Source organism: Geospiza fortis, unplaced genomic scaffold (assembly GCF_000277835.1).
Source record: "Geospiza fortis unplaced genomic scaffold, GeoFor_1.0 scaffold361, whole genome shotgun sequence".
In the NCBI taxonomy this organism is placed as follows: Eukaryota; Metazoa; Chordata; class Aves; order Passeriformes; family Thraupidae; genus Geospiza; species Geospiza fortis.
The window spans coordinates 2015600-2034921 of NW_005054356.1; the positions used below are offsets into that span (position 1 = coordinate 2015600).

The 19322-nt window shown below is 39.7% G+C and overlaps 1 protein-coding gene across 1 annotated transcript; it reads left to right on the forward strand.

Annotated features, from left to right (window-relative positions):
- Nucleotides 1-9577: 9577 nt before the first annotated feature.
- On the forward strand, nt 9578-17882 carry CTCFL (CCCTC-binding factor like). Its single transcript, XM_031059087.1, has 7 exons — nt 9578-9724; nt 10606-10858; nt 12499-12624; nt 13308-13441; nt 15069-15189; nt 16428-16577; nt 17762-17882. Exons 1-7 carry the CDS (start codon nt 9578-9580, stop codon nt 17764-17766), a joined length of 936 nt encoding a protein of 311 aa, XP_030914947.1. The 3' UTR covers nt 17767-17882.
- The last annotated feature ends 1440 nt before the right edge of the window (nt 17883-19322 follow it).

Below are 19322 nucleotides of genomic sequence, written 5' to 3' on the forward strand. Positions count from 1 at the left end.
GCACTTTTTCTCTGTGCTTCTTGACACTTGAATGTGATGCTTATCAGGTGCCTTCTTGCAAGCTGTCAAATCCTTTAAATGTGTGTGAATCTGACATTTCAAGATGACAGTGTTCAACAAGTGCCTTGAAAGGAGGGGTTTTAGGATGTTTGCTTTGATGGACACCATTCAGGTTGCTCAAAACAGAAGTTTTTGAGCACTTCAGGTTTTACAGACTTACTAGAACTCAATAAATGTAAAGGTTTTTAGATGCTCAAAAAAAGTGTCAATAGGAAGCTTAACTCATCACTACAAACCAAGGTGCAACAAAGCACTCACAGTGAGATCTGAAAGTTGTTAATGGCATATAATAATACTCAGAAATTCTACTTCCCTCCCATTGCTAGTTCTCCTACATATTGTCACCTCCAAGGAGTTTGTCACTTGGGTATTTTGCTATAAAATTGTAGGTTTTTTAAAGATTTCTCTGAGCTGTTCTACCAATGGAAGAGCACTGCCTCTGGACTGGTATTTCTGTGGTGTTTTGCTCAGCTGACACTAAGCACATTGACAGCTGCTGGACTGGATGCCACAGAGTCCAGACCCAAGGGCAGCCCTTGCAGGCTCAGAGAGAGCAGGGCAGGGATCGTTCTCTCAATTTCCAAAAGAAAACGTGAACCGTGCAAATTGCCTGAGGTTGCAAAAGAGCCTGTGAGTGAGCCAAGGGCTCGTTCCAGACCCTGCACAGCGCCGGGCACGTTTCCACCTCACAGCCCCTCTCTTGCAGCAGCTCCTTGGCACTGACCCGTCTGCAGGAGGGCTGGGGGCCCTGCCACGTGTGCCACGCTCCCCTCCACGTGTGAACCCTGAGACTGAGCCTCTGCCACCGGCCACAACAGGTAGCAGCAAGCTGAGGGCACTGCGCTTTACCTCCTGCTCACCTCCTTTCCAACCCGAATCCATACAGGATTGGGCAGATTGTAAAATATGCTGTTTATGGATCCCTACAAAAGGCAATGTAATATTTTTGGGCCGTGTTCAAAATGAAGTGGCTTGTTCTGATGGTGGAGGAGTAGAAAAAAAATACCCAGATTTATCATGATTAGACTATACTTCCATTAACCTGTCCAGCATTTTCAGCTTGGCAACAGACATTTCTCAAAACAAATTTCAGCAGCCAGGAAGATGCACTGGTGCACGTTTAAAGTCTCTAAACAAAGCCCCCAAGCTTTGATGCTTTGTTTAGTATCAGCTCAAGTGCTCAATCCTGAGCTATATTTTAGGGAAAGTCATGGTTGTGCCACAGTACATGCCAAGGCTGACATTACACCATGGGCACACTGGTTTCTTGCTTGTTGTTCTGCTTTGGCAGATAAAATAGTTATTATTGTTGTTATTATTATTAGTTAATTTTTAAGCTCACTTTTACAGGCTCAGCTCTGGAGATGGGATTGAGACATGTAATTTTAACTTTGATAAGCAGTCGCTCCTCTGGAGCCATTCCTTGAGCTGTGACTCTAATCTGGGGACTCTTACCTAGAGGAATGCTGTTATTTTTTTTAAAAGCACCCTATCAAGGATCAGTGTGAGTATGTGAGTAATGGGCTCTGTAGCCACTGGCACCTGACCAGTGGCCAGGTATGTGTAATTCTGTTAGCTTGGGAGCTCTTCTCATCTACTGCAGAAGGTCTCAGTCATGTGGAGAGTTTGGGCCCACCAAGACTTTGACCGACTTTACCCTAGCCACAACAGAATTATGATTTTTGCATGGTTACTGCAGGGTTTCTTTGCTGGATGAACAGCAGAACCACAGCCAGAAGAGAAGGGGACAAACCATAATAACCAGAGTGGAAAACAGTCAGCAAAAGGTTTGTGTTCCCTTTATCTTTCAGTATCTACTCTACTCAGTCCCACAAAGCCCAGATGGCTCCAAATCCAGTTTGCAACTAAAAATGGTTACCCTTGCTGGAGTGAAATCTCTTTACCACAGAGGTGTGTGCTTGCAGCTGTCAAGGACTTCCTGCTTCCTACTTGAGCAGGGAACAGACAAATCCTTGCACATGAGTTCAAGCACCTCTTGTTCAAGAATTTCAGCTTCCTGTGGTGTTCTGCTAGCTGTGCCCTTTTGCAGAGACCTCACCTCCTCAGGCATAAAGAAATAACAGGGAAGCACCTTTTTATATTCTAAATTTGTCTGTTTATTCTAGGACGGGACAACTGTGGCTCCCCTGGCTCCTTCCTCTTGCACACTGTTCATTATTTCTCTGGGATGCTTTGCCTGCTAGCAGCACTGTGCTGGCAGTTGTCCTTTCAGGCTTACCCAGCTCTACCTGTGCCACAGGCTTTTTCTCTTTTCTTTAAATCCTCCCACATACCTTTGTTCTCCCTCAACATTTCAGTCACTTTTTACTTGCAGTCTGACCCACTGGGCACAGTTCTGTACGTCCTTCTTGAGTTGACTCCTTTGAAGAAGGATGGCTTTAACAAGTAAGAGTGGGAGCAGATTCTGAAGGTTTAGGTTCTGTTTCTTCCTCTGCTATGGATTTCCCATTTTGACTTTGGACATGTAACTACATCCACAGGCCTTTATCATCTCCTAGGAAGGTGGCTGGGAGGTGCCAATGCCAATTTCTTCCTCTTCTTATGAATTCTCCTAGCTTGGTTGATAGTTCCCAGCTAGAGAAGCTTAAAACCTAATTAAACATGATCATTATCTCTTCTAATTTTTGTCTGTGCCACAGACAGTCCCTGCTGGGTTCTCTCTAGGTTACTGTAATGCAAATAGTAAGTTCTTACTTGAAATGAAAAGCATTTACTAGAAACAGTTTTCTCCTTCAATAGCAACACAGAAGCAGCAACTTGGGCTGAACCATGTCCTCTGTTTCAAGTGAGATTTGTTCTATACTTTTTCCCCAGAAAAACAGCTTTGATTAATATTTCAAGCATATCATAACACTAAAAGACAAACAGGATAGAAAAGCTGATTATGCAGAAATGAAAGACAAGCTACATCTAAAGGTCAGAAGCCAAAAGTGCCTATGTCAAGCACTACATACCTTTTGGTTCTTGAACCTGGCAGCTGGAGGAAAATCAACATTGCACAAAAACCAATAATCCCTGTAACGAATCCTCTGTTTACTGGAAAACTCTTATGTAAGTGTTAACAGGTCAGGTGAAATCCTACATACTGTACATTTCTGCTTAGCACCATTCTAAGAGGCATAAGGCAACATCAGTGGACAACAATAGGATTTTTTCAATGTAAAGACACTTTTGTTCGGTCAGTGTAAAGGTTCTTACCAGACAAATGCCACAATTATGATTATTTCTATAAACAACACTCAGTAGAGAGATCAGGAGTTCAACTGGACCCTGGAAATCATGGGGGTTTTTTTCTCATGCTTTTAGGAGGACATAATTCTGACTGCTATGTGTGCATCTTTGACTGACCATCTGTAACTCTCTCCAAATTTACTGATTCAGGATGATATATGTGCATATCAATACTGTTCATGTAAAGAGAAGCTTCTTACATGGGTGCTTAAACCACTATGTACAAATGAACAGCAATCAACTTGCATTCTGCAAATAAAATTAAAAACCCCATGCACTTGCTAACCTTTTAAGGTTCAGGTATTTGCTCTAAATAGCACTAAGCACCTTTTTATTTTCGGTGAAGCATAGATGTTCTCTGCCCATAAGATCTTAAACAAAAGATGGATATGAATGAGAGATCAAGAGACTTTCAGTTTGTGGAGGCAGCTCTGAATGGAGCAATAACTGTGATTCACAAAACGTGTCACCCAGCTATTCTCATCTGCTTTCTAGACACTGCCTCATCTTGATGGTTAAGTTACAAGGACTATAAAATTGACTTTGTTTCTTACAGGAGCAGAAAAGATGCACAACTAAGCCTGCTATACCATATTTTTATTACCAGTTCCTGATGGAGAGGCCTGGGACTAGCTGGTTGTGGACTTTAAGTGATGGTTCAACATTGTAGCAGTGCAGAAAACGAAGTTTTAAGGTATTTCTGCTGATAAATATCATGGACTACATCACCTGTTGTTCAGTGAAATGACATTAATGTACAAGTTGTTAAATACTCCCTTAAATTTTCTTGATTTCTTTAGATTTTTGAATTAAGAAGCCGATTTTGACTCCTCAGAAAGTTTAATGCCTGAGAGGATTTGTTATCTGAGCTGGAAGAAAGTGCACAGGAACCCAATGCTCTTCTGAACCCACCAACAGCCTCCTTACTGCTGATTTTGCAAGGTTTAACCTGGACTTTCTGCACATCCACGTGGAAGCAGAATTTGAACTCCTCTGGGTTTGTACATCTCACTCACAGATTTATTAGGACAATCATTTAATAGTCTCATTCTTCAGTGATCCTATTAACTTCCAAGTTTTGGTGTCTGTTCAGCTGTGCACAAAGAGCTGTTCTCAGAACTGTTTTCCTAATTAAAGATTAACAGTGCTTTGATAAAAGAAGGAAACATGGGCATCCTTGGAGTTTGTTTCTTACATCAGCTGGGTTAAACCTTTACTATCTTTTCTCACTGTGTATCTTCTATCTGTTTGGCAATCAAATTCTGCACAGGTCCAGCACGTTTCCCCTAGTTTAGTCAAAACAAGAGGAAAACTTTCTGCCTTTTAAACCTTTAACTCTTCCACTCTTGCACAAACAGCAACAGAAACCTGTAATAACTAACTAAGGCAAGTTGCATTAAAAACTTTCTTTGCTATCTGTTGGATTAAAGAGTATTCTGTAAAAACAGTGGAAGTCACTGAGGTGTAGTTAACTGTATAACCACACTAATGTCTTTTGAAATGGAATAAGTGATATGCTTCCCAATAAACATCCTTCTTCCAAACAGATCCAGGCACGCAGCTCTGCTGTTTGCCACAAGGAGCAAATTGTGTATTAGTAGATGGCAGGATTGATTCTAAATATATCATAATGTTAGATAAAACAGTTAATAGACAAATTGCAATTATGGTTAATAATTTTTAGACCACTTCCCTGACTTATGTCTAAGCAATCAATCATTCCTGGTACTTTCAGCTCCAATAAGCTTATGCTAAATACTTCCCCTTTTATATATCCCATATCCATTAGGTCTTGTTTTTTTGTCATGATATATAATTATAATACTTTACAATATGAAGCAGGATTTTAAGAGCATAGACACTACTTGAAAGCATTAAGTCTTTTAACTTGATAGGAGTTGCTTTTGTTCTGCTGCAAGAATCACTCATATTTACAGAAATGATTTGTCTCCTCCAAGTCAAGAAGAGCACTGGAGAGAGAGCAAAGCCTGGCTTTCCCCGTGCCTTAGGCACAACCCGAATTTAGCTGATACTGCATGAACAGCACAGTCCAAGCACTGTGCCCTGAGACAGCTCTGCAGCTCTGCTCACCCTCCTCTTTGCATGAGAAGTGGTAATTTATAGCCTGCCTAGACACTAGGCAATCAATACCCTCCAGCATGATTTCCATCTGGCTTTGCTTTGCTGCTCTCCCATCTTCTCTCTGCTTTGGGGATTCAGCAAGGAAACAAGTAGGACTGTATGTTCTGATGTTCCTGGGTCTGAGGTCTGACTAGTTTTTTATATGACTGCAGCAATAGGGAGCAGAGAATTGTGTTCTCTGGGGCAGGCAAGAAATCCAAGTCAGATCTAAATCCTAAGTGATGTCAGCTAAAATGAACTGTAGCTTCCATCTCTGAACCAGAGGTCTGGGGGAAAAAATAAAAAATTAATAATATTCTTCTTTCCAAGTGATCAAACTGTATATTTTCTCCTGAGAATATTCCAGGCCAGCACTGAAGCACTGACTTAATTCTGAATCTGCAAGATTCAGTTGCTTAGAACAGCATCAAAAAGAACATAACTTTTTATCTCACTCATTAGCTGATGTGCTTTCTTTTAGTTTTTTTTTTTAATTAAGGTTTCTGGTGGTCTCTGAAGAAATGCTTGATATTTGTGAAAGTGGGACACCAAAGGAACAAGGAGGACCAAAAAATACAGCAAAAAGACTTCAACCATTTAGTGACAGCTTCAAGACCTGAGGAACATTTCAAGGAGCCAGATGAATTAGAAGATTGTAAAACTATCTCCGCTTTCTCCGAAGCAGGTGATGGCGTGAAGGAGCTTATCTGGTACTGTCATTATCAAGAGGGGCAATATCTCACTGCAAAAGAGGTGCTGAAGGTAGTGATTGTCCCTGGGGTGGGAGAAGAGGGGAGGCGTGCGTGTTCGCAGCGCGGCGCTAAGGCACACACACCGCTGACAGGTGCGGCGCGAACGCGACACATGCTGGGAAACAAAAGTGAGACATTGGTGGAAAGTGAAAATGGAAAACTTTCCAGATGCCAGGTGGAAAATGATATTAAAGCTGTCAAAATAAGTCACAACAAAGACTGGGTTTTCTCCTAGACTAACAGGAGTCATGTTCTGGAGAAGAATGGAGGTTTCAGCTACAAGGCAGAGTGTCATAAATGAAACAATGATGAGCACTGGAGGTTAAATTTGAACCTATTTGTTTTGGGGTTTTATGCTTTTGTCTCTTTGTTTTTCATTTTTCTCTTTCAAGTGCACTGCAGCATTCCTGATTTACTCTACAGTTTGTGGACAGGTCAAAAATGTGTAAATAAATCCCACTGTCATTGCTTCACATAGTTATCTATTCTGGGCCTAATTCCAAGCCCTGTTAAATTGATGGCAATCCTTCCATTGGCATCGGAGGACTGCAGTTTAGAACCTGTGATGGAGGTGCAAAGCATCACCAGGGAGGATGGATAAACAGCCTCTGCAGTCATCCAAAGTGAGTTTCTGAAACACAGCAAGGGAAGCAAACCTTGAACTACATTCAAGGTCAAATATGCTTTATGTATATGGTAATGGAGCTTTTAAAAAAATCAGCTCCACCTAACACACATTAAACACCCTAAATATTATAAAAGATATTATTCAGATTTAAGACTGACAATCTGAACAGATAACCCAGTATTTTTCTTTAAAAAATCAGCTGCACTGTTTATACTTGGGTGGAAAACCGCAGATCAGAACAAAGTTTGCTGTGTTTCCTTAGTGCAGCCAAGGAAATTTACTCTGCTGATTGAGGATTTTACGTGTCCATATATTCACTTTCATGCACTGGTAGATTCTTATCAGTAATTTATCTGCAATTTTGTGGCTGAATTTTGTTTCTTTATGTAACATTATTTTAGCACAAGAAAATGTGCCTACATTAAATTTCTTTTGCTCCTTATGAAATACTCCTAACAAACAATAATTCATTTTGAACGTTTAACCCCCAAAGTATAATTATGACTTAAAATGCAAAATACATCTCTATTCTTTCGTGATAGACTTTTCATGCAGGCTGTTGATGTGTTAGAAGGAACCAGACTCCCAGAGGAGTGGGTAGAAGCTTGATTGCAGCTAGAGATAGACAATGCAGCAGCAGCAGCAGCAGTAACTGGAGACTGTTCACAGAACACATCATGATGGCCATTATGGAGCTGTTAACCTCTAGTGTGTCAAAACCTACTCAGAAACTGGCTGAATTTGTAGATTGCTGATCCAAGTGTTCCTTTAAATTCAGCAAAAAATGAACTGAAGGGCTATTCTGCATTTGAGCTATAAATCCTTGGAAATATCGGTTAATAATGGAAATAATGACAGACCTTTACTGTAGCTGCATGGATGGTGCTGGTATTAATAATGCAGAAGTGCAAGGCAGGACAGCTCTTAGAAGTTGATGACTGCTGAAGTGCAGAAAACCTCATTAAAACAACCTAAAGGATGGTGTACTATTATAACAACTTTTTTCCTACAGTGCCCTTCAACTATCATAATTGCACAGTATACAGAGCAACTTGAAAAGATTTAGAAATGTGTAAGAAGTAAAATCTCTGGCCACAGTTACTGGCAGCCTAATTATGTGAATATATTGTACACTCTGCATCCAGTTCTTTAGTTTTGAGAGCCTGTGGATTTGTGGATGATGAATAATGTGGTGTCTAACCAAAATATCAGCACAAAATTGCTGGAATAGATATTCAGCCTTAAATAATTTCTTTGGATTTGTGTTGATTCCAAGCAGTAGAATAGTTATGACTAACCTGCAGTTGTTAAATGTAAACATGTATTATTTCTCCATTTAAGATTTTACAGAACTGTGGATAGGAGTGGCTGTTGTCAAGGGTGTTTATGGGATTTTCACTTGATGTCTCTGAGGATGAGGTCTAATAACCCCACCTCATCTGAGGGTAGTGGTGTGGGCTTCTGTACGTGCTACAGGTATTTCACAAATGCCAGTCGTACTGAGTTACTTCCACAGATGAGAAAAGCCACCACTTGGTTTGGGGCTTTGATTCGTGTTTGACAGGATCCGGACCACACTGGGCTGTAGTCCCTGTGCAATGTACTGTACCCTGCAATGCAGAGAGCTAATATTTAGAGGTAAAGCTCCAAATCTGTCGTCCGCACTGACATATAACAGAGTATTCAAAGTAAGTGGGTTTTATAGAATGTTTGATGGCTGGAAATTACTAGTCTAGAAGGGTACACAAGATTAAATGTTAAGTCACTCAAACTGTGCAAGTTTACCTCTAAGACATTTTTCACGATGCCTTTGGAGAAAGAAGTATTTCAACTTGTTCTCACTGAATAACCAATCCTGGCCTAAGGTAGAGTGTAACGATGCTTATACATCGCTCCACTGCCTCTGCAAAGCCACTTGAGCCAATTTTGTACAACACTTCTGCGGCGGCAGCATCAGGCGGCCCTTCAGCAGCACTCCAGCGCTGGGCTCCCGGCTGGAGGCTTTCCGTCACAGAAACACGGCAAGTGCTTCAGATATTTCCCAAGCGGAGAAACCAATTGAGCTCAGCCCCGCGGTCTCCAGCCAAGTGGGAGCAGAAGGTTAAGGACCTACAATTAAGGCTCAGAGATCTTCATTTTTGCTAGCTCAGAGAGTGAGAAAACGGCAGCTGCCCTGACAGGCCTTGCCATGTGTGGGGACCAAAGAGCACTGGGCACCTGGAGCATTCGGAGGGAAACCTCCGCAGGTTCGGGGCTTTGTGTTTTGGAGGGAAGGGAGAGGTGAGAAGCAGCTGTTCCCCAAAGCTGCTACCCACGAGTGGGCTCCTACACCAGCCACTGCTGAAGGAGCGGCACAGGGAGGCAGAGGATGGCAGAGGAAGGCCGCAGTGGCCGAGAGGGGCCTTGGGCCGGGGAGCCCCGGGCGAGGAGCAGGGCTGGGGCTCGTCCTGAACGCCTGAGCTTTGGCCTCGTGTTTAACTTCGAATAGAACCGCTCCGCAGCCTGCGGGGCCCTTGGGCTGCAGCGGAAAGGGCGGTGAGGCCAGGCCGGCCCGAGCGGGGAGCGCAGTGCGGGCGGGACACGCGTCCCGGAGAGTCCTGTGTCTCAGGAGGTGACGGACACCGGGGGGCCCGCAGGGCCCTGATCTGTGTCCCTGGGGGAGAAGAACGCCGAGCCTACGGCCGGTGTGTGTGGAGGGAGCCCGCGGGGCTCTGCCCGGGCCGGGGGCGCTGCCCGGGCTCGGTGCTCTCCGTGCCCCCCGGGCATGGCCCTGACCCTGCGGGGCGGCATCTCCGTGCTCCATGGCTCGGAGCTGCGGCAGATCCGTACATTGCAAGAAAAGAGTGCACGAAGCAAGGCGGCAGATAAACCGCTAGACACGCTCCCGATGGAGGGACAAGTTCTGCATAAGGTGGAATTAGAGATGCGTTGTTCCCTGTTAGCTTCTACTATCACACCGATTTGGTTCGGAATTAAGCATTAATGTTATTTATTGGGCTTAAGTATTCAGTCTCCTGTACATATTTTTATAATTTCATCTCATTTTTAAAAGGACAAAGTAGAAGCTTAGAATTTCTAGATTCAGAGAATATTCTGAGTTGGAAGAGACCCAGATTATCAAGAAGATATCAAGATGATATTTAACTGTTGAAATTCAGACATGTTTTTAATTTAGTTCATCAGTTTGCTACTATTTGTTTGACAGCCTCCATCTCTTAAGCGGCATTACAGAATTTCTCTTTTTCTCCTTAATTGAATTTAGTTCAATCCTGCAGTCATTGTTAAAGCTGGTTATGTAATACAGTCCTATTTGAAATGAATTTTATTAAAAAGGATATGCCAACACTCCTGTTTTGGGTCTAGCTGATGCAAGAAGTATCACAGCCTGGTCCATTGGTATATGACAGAGAAGGCATTACAATTAGCCTGCGAAAGTCCTAAATTTGTTTAAAAAACAGAGCATACTTCTCATTTCCGTTTAAAAGTACTGAATGAAATTTTAAATATTTTCTTTAAAAAATAAAGATACATGTTTCTGTGTTCTCAGTGCTGCAGTCTTAAAATGATGCTCTGAAATTTTATATAAAATTTTGAAGAGAGAGGACATAATTTTAGTAATTATTCTTACTTAATTGTAACTTACCAGTTAGGCTGCTGTATGCCAAATGCAAATTTTGTCCATCACATGTGAGATTGAAAATCAGAATGAATTGGTGGCTTGCATTTTGTTGACTGCTCAGTTGATTTGCCTTTAATTAAAAATGTTGTAAAACATATTCTTTTTTAAAATAGATTGACAGAGATAATGATGCCATTGCATTTGAAAATAACATCCAGCAACTGAGCCCATCTGAAGAGGGGGAAGGAAAGGAAGTTTTTTCCACTGTTGGGGAAACAAAGAGTCAGAGCTGCAAAGGGGGTGATGATTTGTCAGATTCTTTCAATGAAAGCAAAGAGCAGGAATATCCAACTGCATCAGAACAAACAGTTGTAAGAAATCTCAAGAATCTAAAATTTGAGGCTTGTGCTCCACAACAGGAAAAAGGTAAAAAGTTAATAATCTTTGTAGTTAATTTTTAGATAAGGCATTTTATGTAAGGTTTTGAACTGAGGTTGAAGTTTTGCATTAAATATTCACAGTGGAAATTGTTTAGATTAGGTTAAGTAACATTCTGAGGAAATTTGGACAAAGAAATAATACCTTCAGCCCTAAGTACTCAAAGATCTTGTTCAAGCTGATGTCATCTGCCTTGTGTTCAGGAGAGACATTTTGGATGGCATTTAGAAATTAATGGTCTTTTGAAGAGTGTGTGGTATTTGAAACCTCCAGGGAGATTTCAAAGTTAATATTGTATAAGTGCCTTTGAATAGACCTAGTAATTTATTTAGTGTCTTGATCCACTCATTCAGCTTCAAAATGTGCTTGTTTGAGGGTTTATGGTTGAGCTTAGAGTGGTTGCACATTGTCAGCAGAGGGTGGTGGGCACTCATCAGTCAATACCTGTCAGCAAAGCCTTTCCCAAAGCCTAAATAAGAGTAACAGAAAATGGCTGATTTAAGATGTTAGAAACATAAAAGTATGTTACAGAAGTTAAGGACTGACTCAGAAAAGAACAGATAAGCATCTGTTTCCCTAGAAACTGTGTGTGTACTGTAAAAATTGGATGACATCAGTGATGTTGAGTCTGTAAATGTGTGTGTTGTATCTGGAAGTTAAGGTATCTTGGCTGGGGTTCTCTGTGGATACTGTACAAATTGTTAATGTCCCCTGTTTCAGTTACAGCCTTTATAGGAAACACGTTTGAGCAGTTTTAACAAAGCTAACAATGTTCCTTTGTGTGGGCATGAATCCACAATGAACAAATGACAATAAAGTGGTTTTGTTTGCTTTTACTGAAGTGAAGTGTTATCTGCACATCTCTGTGTGGTATAAAGCAATGTATGAAATGCATTTTGGTCTCAGCATGAAAATCATTACAGAGAGCACACTTGGGAGCTGAGACAACTGTTCTGGAAAGACTCTTCAAATATGACGTATTTGCCATTTCACAGTTTCAGATCTCCTTAATAACAAAAAGTGTTGCACATTTAATCTTAACTTGTTACTCTCAAAAGAAATTCATTACTCTTGTGCCCTGAACTTTAATCTATGACTTCTCCACAGAACTGACTTTTTCCCCTCAAATTCAACCAGTAATTTTAAAGAGACTTTCACATCATGATTTTTTTATATGCACTTTACAGATTCAGGAGTACCAGAAAGCTGGGAATAGCTTAACCTGCCATTTCCAAATATTTACAAAAATTTATTAGTGCTAATTACACAGTTGTTATCAAGAAGTTTGTTGCACAGGTTGTAAGTCTTAAAGATGGTACTTAGAGAGGTAATCTCATCCTGTCTTGGTGGTGAGGGCAAGGGTAGGAGTTAGGTTTCCTGGGATTAGATTCTAAACTGTATCACCAACAATTAACACAATTTTGGGGGCAAATCACTTAAGTCTTAATGAATCCTTTGATGTAAAATTTTGAAGTAGTTTTACCCAGACTAGAGGGACTCTTTAGAAATTGGTACCATTTTTTGAAAAAGCAAAGGCATTATTTTGTGGCATGTACAGTGTAAATGTGTCTTTATTCCAACAGGAGAAACAAAAAGTTTCAACTGTTTTTTCTGCACATTCACCTCAGTCAGGTTATGGAGTCTTAGGCGTCATTTGAAAACGCATTCGGATGAGAAACGTCACGCGTGTCACCTCTGCCCCAAGGCCTTCCGTACAGCAGCTCTGCTGCATAGCTATGCCAGCACACATACAGGTACCTAAGGCTTGAAAATCCTGTGCTGCATACTGCCTTCAAAACTCAATGAGCAGGCAAGTAGTTCTGCCTTAGAGCTGTGTTCTGTGATCATTTTATGCTCAGAAATTCCTCTGATTTTCTATGGCATTCCGCACTGAAAAGACGTGGTCTGTAGTTAGGAACTCTGTGTGTGTGTATTTGTTTATTTTGTTAATACCATTGTAACAATTCTTGTCAGCTGAACAGTGATTTCAGCTGTGCTTCATCCCTCCATGCAGAATAGAATTTTCTGTGATGTTTTCATTTAGCTATATAAACATATGAAACAAAGTGATAAATTGTGTTTATAATAAACTTACTGTGTACATATATATGGAAGAAATTCTTTACTGGGAGTGTGGGGAGGCACTGGCACAGGGTGCCCAGAGAAGCTGTGGCTGCCCCATCCCTGGAAGTGTCCAGGGCCAGGTTGACCAGGGCTTGGAGCAGCCTGGGACAGTGGAAGGTGTCCCTGCCCATGGCAGGGGGTAGAACAAAATGAGCTTTAAGGTCCCTTCCAACCCAAATTATTCCATGATTTATTGTATGTAAAAAAATCAGAATATCAGGAAAGATTCTATTAAAAATTCTGCATGTTGATATAAGGCAGACAAATCACATTGCTGTGGTGCTGAATAAAAGTCTCACTTGTATTGTTGCAGGGAACAAACCCCATAAATGCAGTGAGTGTGACACAGCCTTTGTGACCCGAGAGGAACTTGCACGACACAGGAGGTACAAGCACACTTTGGAGAAGCCTTTCAAGTGCACAATATGTGAATACTCCAGTGTAGAAGTAAGTACAGCCTTACTGAATCTTTTGGGAGGGTGTGAAGTTTTTCACGTGCCAGGATTTTAATGTACATACAGTTTTTGCCCAGATTTTTTAACCATGAGAAGTCCAGGCTCTGCTGATGGCCTTGGACACACTGATGGATTGTGTTTATCTGTAATGGTGCTGCAGTGTTACTGCAAGGTGGCTGATGGCTACAACTTTGTGGTGCCATGCATTTATTTCATTACATTTCATTTCATTACATTGCTTTTGTGTGCACATCTTTTCATCCCCATCATCCTGCAAAAAAGGAACAAGTAACCTGAGTTCCAGGAACCCTTATTTGTCCATGTAGTATTTGCAAATGTGTTGCTCCAAATTAATATTCATACAATTATTTAGTTTAAGAACTAGTTGCATTATAAGAGCTTTTTCTCTTTTTTTTATGCTAAAATTGCTGCTAGACAATGTGTTTGTGTGATTTTGGTCCTACAAAAGCATTTTTGGTCCTCATTTCCACTACGTTCCATGTACTGTAGGACAATACTAGCTAATGTCTAAAAGGAAGTTCATGTATTGTGTTTATATATTTGATGATGTATGGGTTTTTTCCAGTTCTAGAATTTTCTTCATCAGGAATAAAATACCTTAGAGTCTGCTTGAGGCTGCACTTGGAAATTGCAATTGAATTGGGTGCACAGGCTTTTAGAAATGCACCTGTGATTGAACCACTGTCACAGTTTAGTGGATGTTCAATATCTGAATTTGTGCCGTGTCCAGATCTAAAGCTGTAAGCAATCCTGAACTTTATTCCATGCACCTTATCTTAATAATTAGATTTTTGATAGCTTGCATCTTTAAAAAGCCTGACAGCTGATACTAAATTACCCTGTTCTTTCCCTTGTTTCAGTAAGGAGCTATTCAGCATTCACTGCAGTTACAGAACTCACATTCTTGTAAGCTTTACCTGAATGAAGAAAGCTGAAAGAGCTCTCCAGCACTGCCATGCAGATTATTTGACTTTTGTGTATCAAAGGTTGGCACTTATGTTTAATTTTATTTAAGCGAATAGTAGTGTAGATTTGGAGGAATCTAGCAGTGAATTCATTAATTTTGTTCATAAATGGAGGAATGGAACACTGGATAACTCCTAATCACATACCTACAATATTTATGTAGAACATATCAGAAAAACAGCATAAAAAAGTAGAATTGAACTAAACTTTGTAACTAAGGTGCTTCATTGGGACTTGAAGGTGAATAGACTCTGGATAATGAGTTTGGTCTTTCATTTATTTTCCTGAGTGTTTTCAAAGAATTTTATGTTTGGTATATCCAAGTAGCCTGACCATAGTAGGTATCTTCTTTTTAAAATTTTATCTTTTCTGTTTTTATTATAAAATTTCCCATTTTGCTAATGTGGACACTAAATATGAAACTAAGGCAATGTGGTGAAAGAGTGCAGAAGTGTCCTAAAGACACAACAGGCTGATTGAGCAGGGAGAAGCACGGATGTGAGAGTGCTAATTCTGGGATTAATACAAAGTTTAAAATTGCAGTAGGTGCAGTATGTAAAATTGCAGATATTTTAATTAAATGTATCTCTAATGTAGATGTTACTTTAGAAAATCTCTCGTTTTTATCTGAGGCCAGCAAGATGAGACACCACGTTCACTCGCACATGGGAGAGTGGCTCTACCCCTGCCACCTGTGCAGCTATGCCAGCAAAGATGCCCACAAACTGAAAAGGCACATGTTAACTCACACAGGTGGGATTCTGGGCTAGTGATCAAGCCCAGGGCCTCAGCTCCTTAATATTCATAAAACAATCTTATTTCAGCCTCAAAATTAGCCCTTTTTAAATTTGTGATTTGGAGTAAAAACGTGTTCTCTTTCAGTGTTCTAGATTTGGCAGTTGGAAGCCCAGTAGTTAGTCTTGCTGTTCCTCCTAAACTTTTTTATATTAGAGAAATATTTCATTTTCTGTAGGTCAAGTTGTCTCTTTTATTTCTCGATTAGTTGATTTTACATGGAGAGGTATCTATGAGAGATTTTTAACTCTCTGTTCAGAACATGGATATTGTTGTGACCCCAGATTGCCAGCAACTAATTTGGTCAACAAAGAATTAAATTGCTTTAATATTGAAAGCAGTGTGTTCTTGTCATAGCTCTGTAACATGCAAGTCATCTCAAGGGCAGTGGGTATCAATCCTGTTCTTCAGGGTTTAACTTGGCTCAATTATGATATGTAATTTGTGCTCTGATTAATGTTTTAGGTTGAATCAGAGTGTGACAGCGTGGTTTGAATAAAATTTTCCAAATATCCCCACTTGTCACGCATTGGTTCATATCTTGAGACAGTTTGGTGCAATTAAACGGAATTATTTTTTTATGAGAGTCAACCACAAGAGTCCAACTGGAAGAGTTCAAGAGTTCTACCCACTCCTGGCAGGGACTAATTCCACAGAACCAGTCTGGAGTTGGTTCAAAGCTGTGCCAGTTGCCAGTGTTGATGTAATTTTTAATGGTACTCACACCTGATGTGGCTTTTTGGGGAGGAAAGGCAAGAAAATAATTTCCTAATTTCCCTTCCCACCATAATCAATGACTGATGGTGTGTCACTCTTATCATGATGTTTTACTGCTGTTGACTTTCTCTCCTTTCATATTTGAAGATAATTCTGCATTTTTGTACATGAAGTATTCAAGGAAGAATAGATGACAATTTAAAATAGTTCCTAATTCCTAGTTTGAAATTCTATGAAATGCTTTATGCTTCAGCAGTTTGACTTGTGGACTCAGAAAGCCAAGATTTTGTGTTGCAATCAGTTGCATAAACTTCTGGAGACTTGTTTTGGCCTTTTGTGCACTGTCAAGTAATATTAACTTTTGGTTGATCTGGAGACTGTTGCTGTTAGAACATGGATGTTGAATTCTGTGGGAATTTGAATTTATATTAAATAAGTAGAGTTTCTAAGCATGTGTTATTTTAACTTCTTTTTAATAGGTGAAAAACGCTATGAATGTTACGTTTGCCAGGCCAGATTCACTCAGAGTGGTACCATGAAAATCCATGTGTTACAGAAACATGGACAAAATGTGCCAAAACACCAATGTCCACATTGTAGTGCTTTCCTTTCTCGGAAAAGTGATTTGGGTGAGTCTAAAGGAAAACACTGACAACATAATATAGAGATATGTAGAGGTGAAATCTCTAATTTTCACAAAATTTCACCAAATATCTTATAGCTGACTTCATATTATCACAGAATATTTAAAATAAAATGTATTTGTAGTTTTACAGGTAAATTCCTCCTGCAAGGAGATGTGGTGACATCTTGTGGTTGATGTTTTAATTTGTTTAAAATGCGAAGTAGCAAATATTTAGCTTTTTCTGTTTTATTATTTGCTTGATACCTGTGGCACTGTGACCCTCTGTTTTTTCAGAAGAAATGTTGGTGGCAATAGACCTGACTAGTAAGAAAAAAACCTATATATAATTTTAAGTTTCCAGAAGTACATGAAAATTCTGTGTTAAAACTGGATTTTTTGGAAGTATTTGATTTGTTAAACAATTTCCACTGAAATCAGTAAGATTCAGGCTTGTAACTGCTTGATTTCTTTGGGAAGCTACAACATCTTGCTGCAGCTTTTGTTTAAATCTTAAACTAATTTGTCTATTTTACCCCACTGCAGAGGGCATGGAAGGTTCTTTCAGTCTTTCACAAATTGAAATTGATATGCTGGAAGGATGAGTCTATCTTATGATAAATCTTTTGTATGTGGACTGCTTAGAAGTATAAAGTAAGAGCAGTCACTTTCAGAGATGTTGTGATAAAGAACAAAATGTAGCATTTGAGCCTGAAATGTGATTTTTGGTGGTGATGCAGAATAAATTCAGTCAGAACTGAAAAGTTTATTTTAAAGATTACTTTCAGGATAGCTAGAACCCGTTCAGCAAGGAAAGTAAGAAATTATTATTCACTTCAAGACCATATGCAATGAGAACATATTCTCATTTTGGCTTAACTGCACACTTTAAAGTAAATGTGACCCTTTTTCCACATACAGATTTTACATGTGAAACTTTATTGCTTCTCCAGGAAGCAGAAAATGATAAATTTTATTTTATACCCACCAAATGGCAATGTTCTTTTAAAGCAGAATTTTAATATATATTCTGGAAAATCTTCAGGAGTTTTATGGAAGTTGTTAACTAAGTCAGTCTTCCACTTAATGTTCCAGAATATGTCTGTCAGAACTATATTTGCTTTGTGTCTGTTAAATTGCTTACATAGATTAAGATTTGATTGATATATTTGTTCTTCATTATGCTAACAGAGTAATATGTGTAAGCATGCTGAAAATCGTGGATTGGTGAGTGCAAAAACTGCTACAGCCAGAAAAGGAAGGAAAGGCAAAAATAAAATCCATGAGAACCCGAAGCGTGCTAAGCCAGAAGGTAATCAGTGACTAAGTTAGGATTTAATCATGTAAATTAGAATCAAGACTAAAAGGCTAAGGCATTGAATCTTCCCTGCTGCTTAATTGCTGTTTCACAGTGGAGCTAATAATGGAAGAATACTTGAGAATAGGCTTTATTGTGTGTCAGAAACTCTTGTGTGAGTTGGGTCTCTGCACAGGTACCAACCTGGGCTGTTCCCTGCTCCTAAACTCCCTTTTTAGCAATGCTTTCAGATGATCTTTGTGGAGTAAGAGACAAGAATGGAGATACACCTTAGGCCTAGGTGTCCCTAAACTTCACCCTTTGTATCAGATTGTTTCTGCACTGAGAAGAGAAAATTAGACATGGTAAGAAAAAATGTTGGAGCTTTTCTGAATCTAATGAATATATATCAGCAGCTGAGTTTACATTAGCATTGACACTTCTGTTTTCACTGGTGAGGCTGTAATGGTATGGTTAGAGAGAAGTGTTACAGCTGCAGTGTTTATGTTTTTGCAGTAATTAGATTTTGCTGCTTATTAATGTTTTCCTACATGCAAACAATTTCTTTTTGATATCTTGTAAATACCTTCATCTGAAAGCTTGATTTTCTAGGGCTGTGATAATGTATCTTCAGATGTTGTTCATGCAAATATTCAGTTCATTAATTGACTCACACAAAACCTAGGAATTTCTGTGCTGTTCCAGAAGGTTTTTCCCCAAAACTGACATTTGCAAGTATTTAAATGTATCACTGTCCACTTGCGCAACTTGAAGGGGCCTGTGGGATCCTCAGTGTGGCTTTGCAGATGATGGCTTGTGAGACTGGGGCTGTCAGTGATTTGCTGTTGTTAATACTTAAAAAAGAAAAAGCATGCCAATGATAATTAATTTTCCAGTTAAAAAATGCTTAGTTTTCCTCTGATGAGAATACCAAACTCAGTAACATGGCTTGTAATGTAATATTCAACAGAAGATAAATTCATTCCCCAAGTAAAGTGCAAGATAAAAGATGTGCTTTAGTTACATATTGGCAGCATTTTCTCCACTAAATTAAATTGCATACTTGTTAAATTTATTGAAATATTTACTTGTCTTTCTGGTTAATCATCCCAATATTTAATTTTTTTTTCAAAGTTGCCCTGAAATTATTCCCAGATGACTCTACTGTGAAAAATGAACATTGTGCCAGTGAGATTGTTCCTGTTTCAGATGGGGCAGAAACAGCAACTCCAAGGGAACACAGAACAGAAGCAACTCATTAATTGGATCCTCAGCATGATGGACAAATAATGCACAAACAGACTGATCTTTCTTGTTCTCAGTAGTTGTAACTGAGCAGCTCAAAGTGTGGAATTGCCTCCAGTTAGAGAGGTGGAAAAGATGCTGGTTGGAAGCTGTCAAAGGCCTTCTGTGCTCATGTTTCATCTTGCTGCAGTTTCTACTGTGTGACCTAAA

Bases quoted from the DNA above. Each gene is read 5' to 3' on its own strand.
- CTCFL (XM_031059087.1), top strand. From the start codon at position 9,578: ATGGCCCTGACCCTGCGGGGCGGCATCTCCGTGCTCCATGGCTCGGAG. The intron at 10,859-12,498 runs GTAAAAAGTTAA...CATTCACCTCAG, and splicing joins TGCTCCACAACAGGAAAAAG to TCAGGTTATGGAGTCTTAGG. The intron at 13,442-15,068 runs GTAAGTACAGCC...TTTTTATCTGAG, and splicing joins GTGAATACTCCAGTGTAGAA to GCCAGCAAGATGAGACACCA.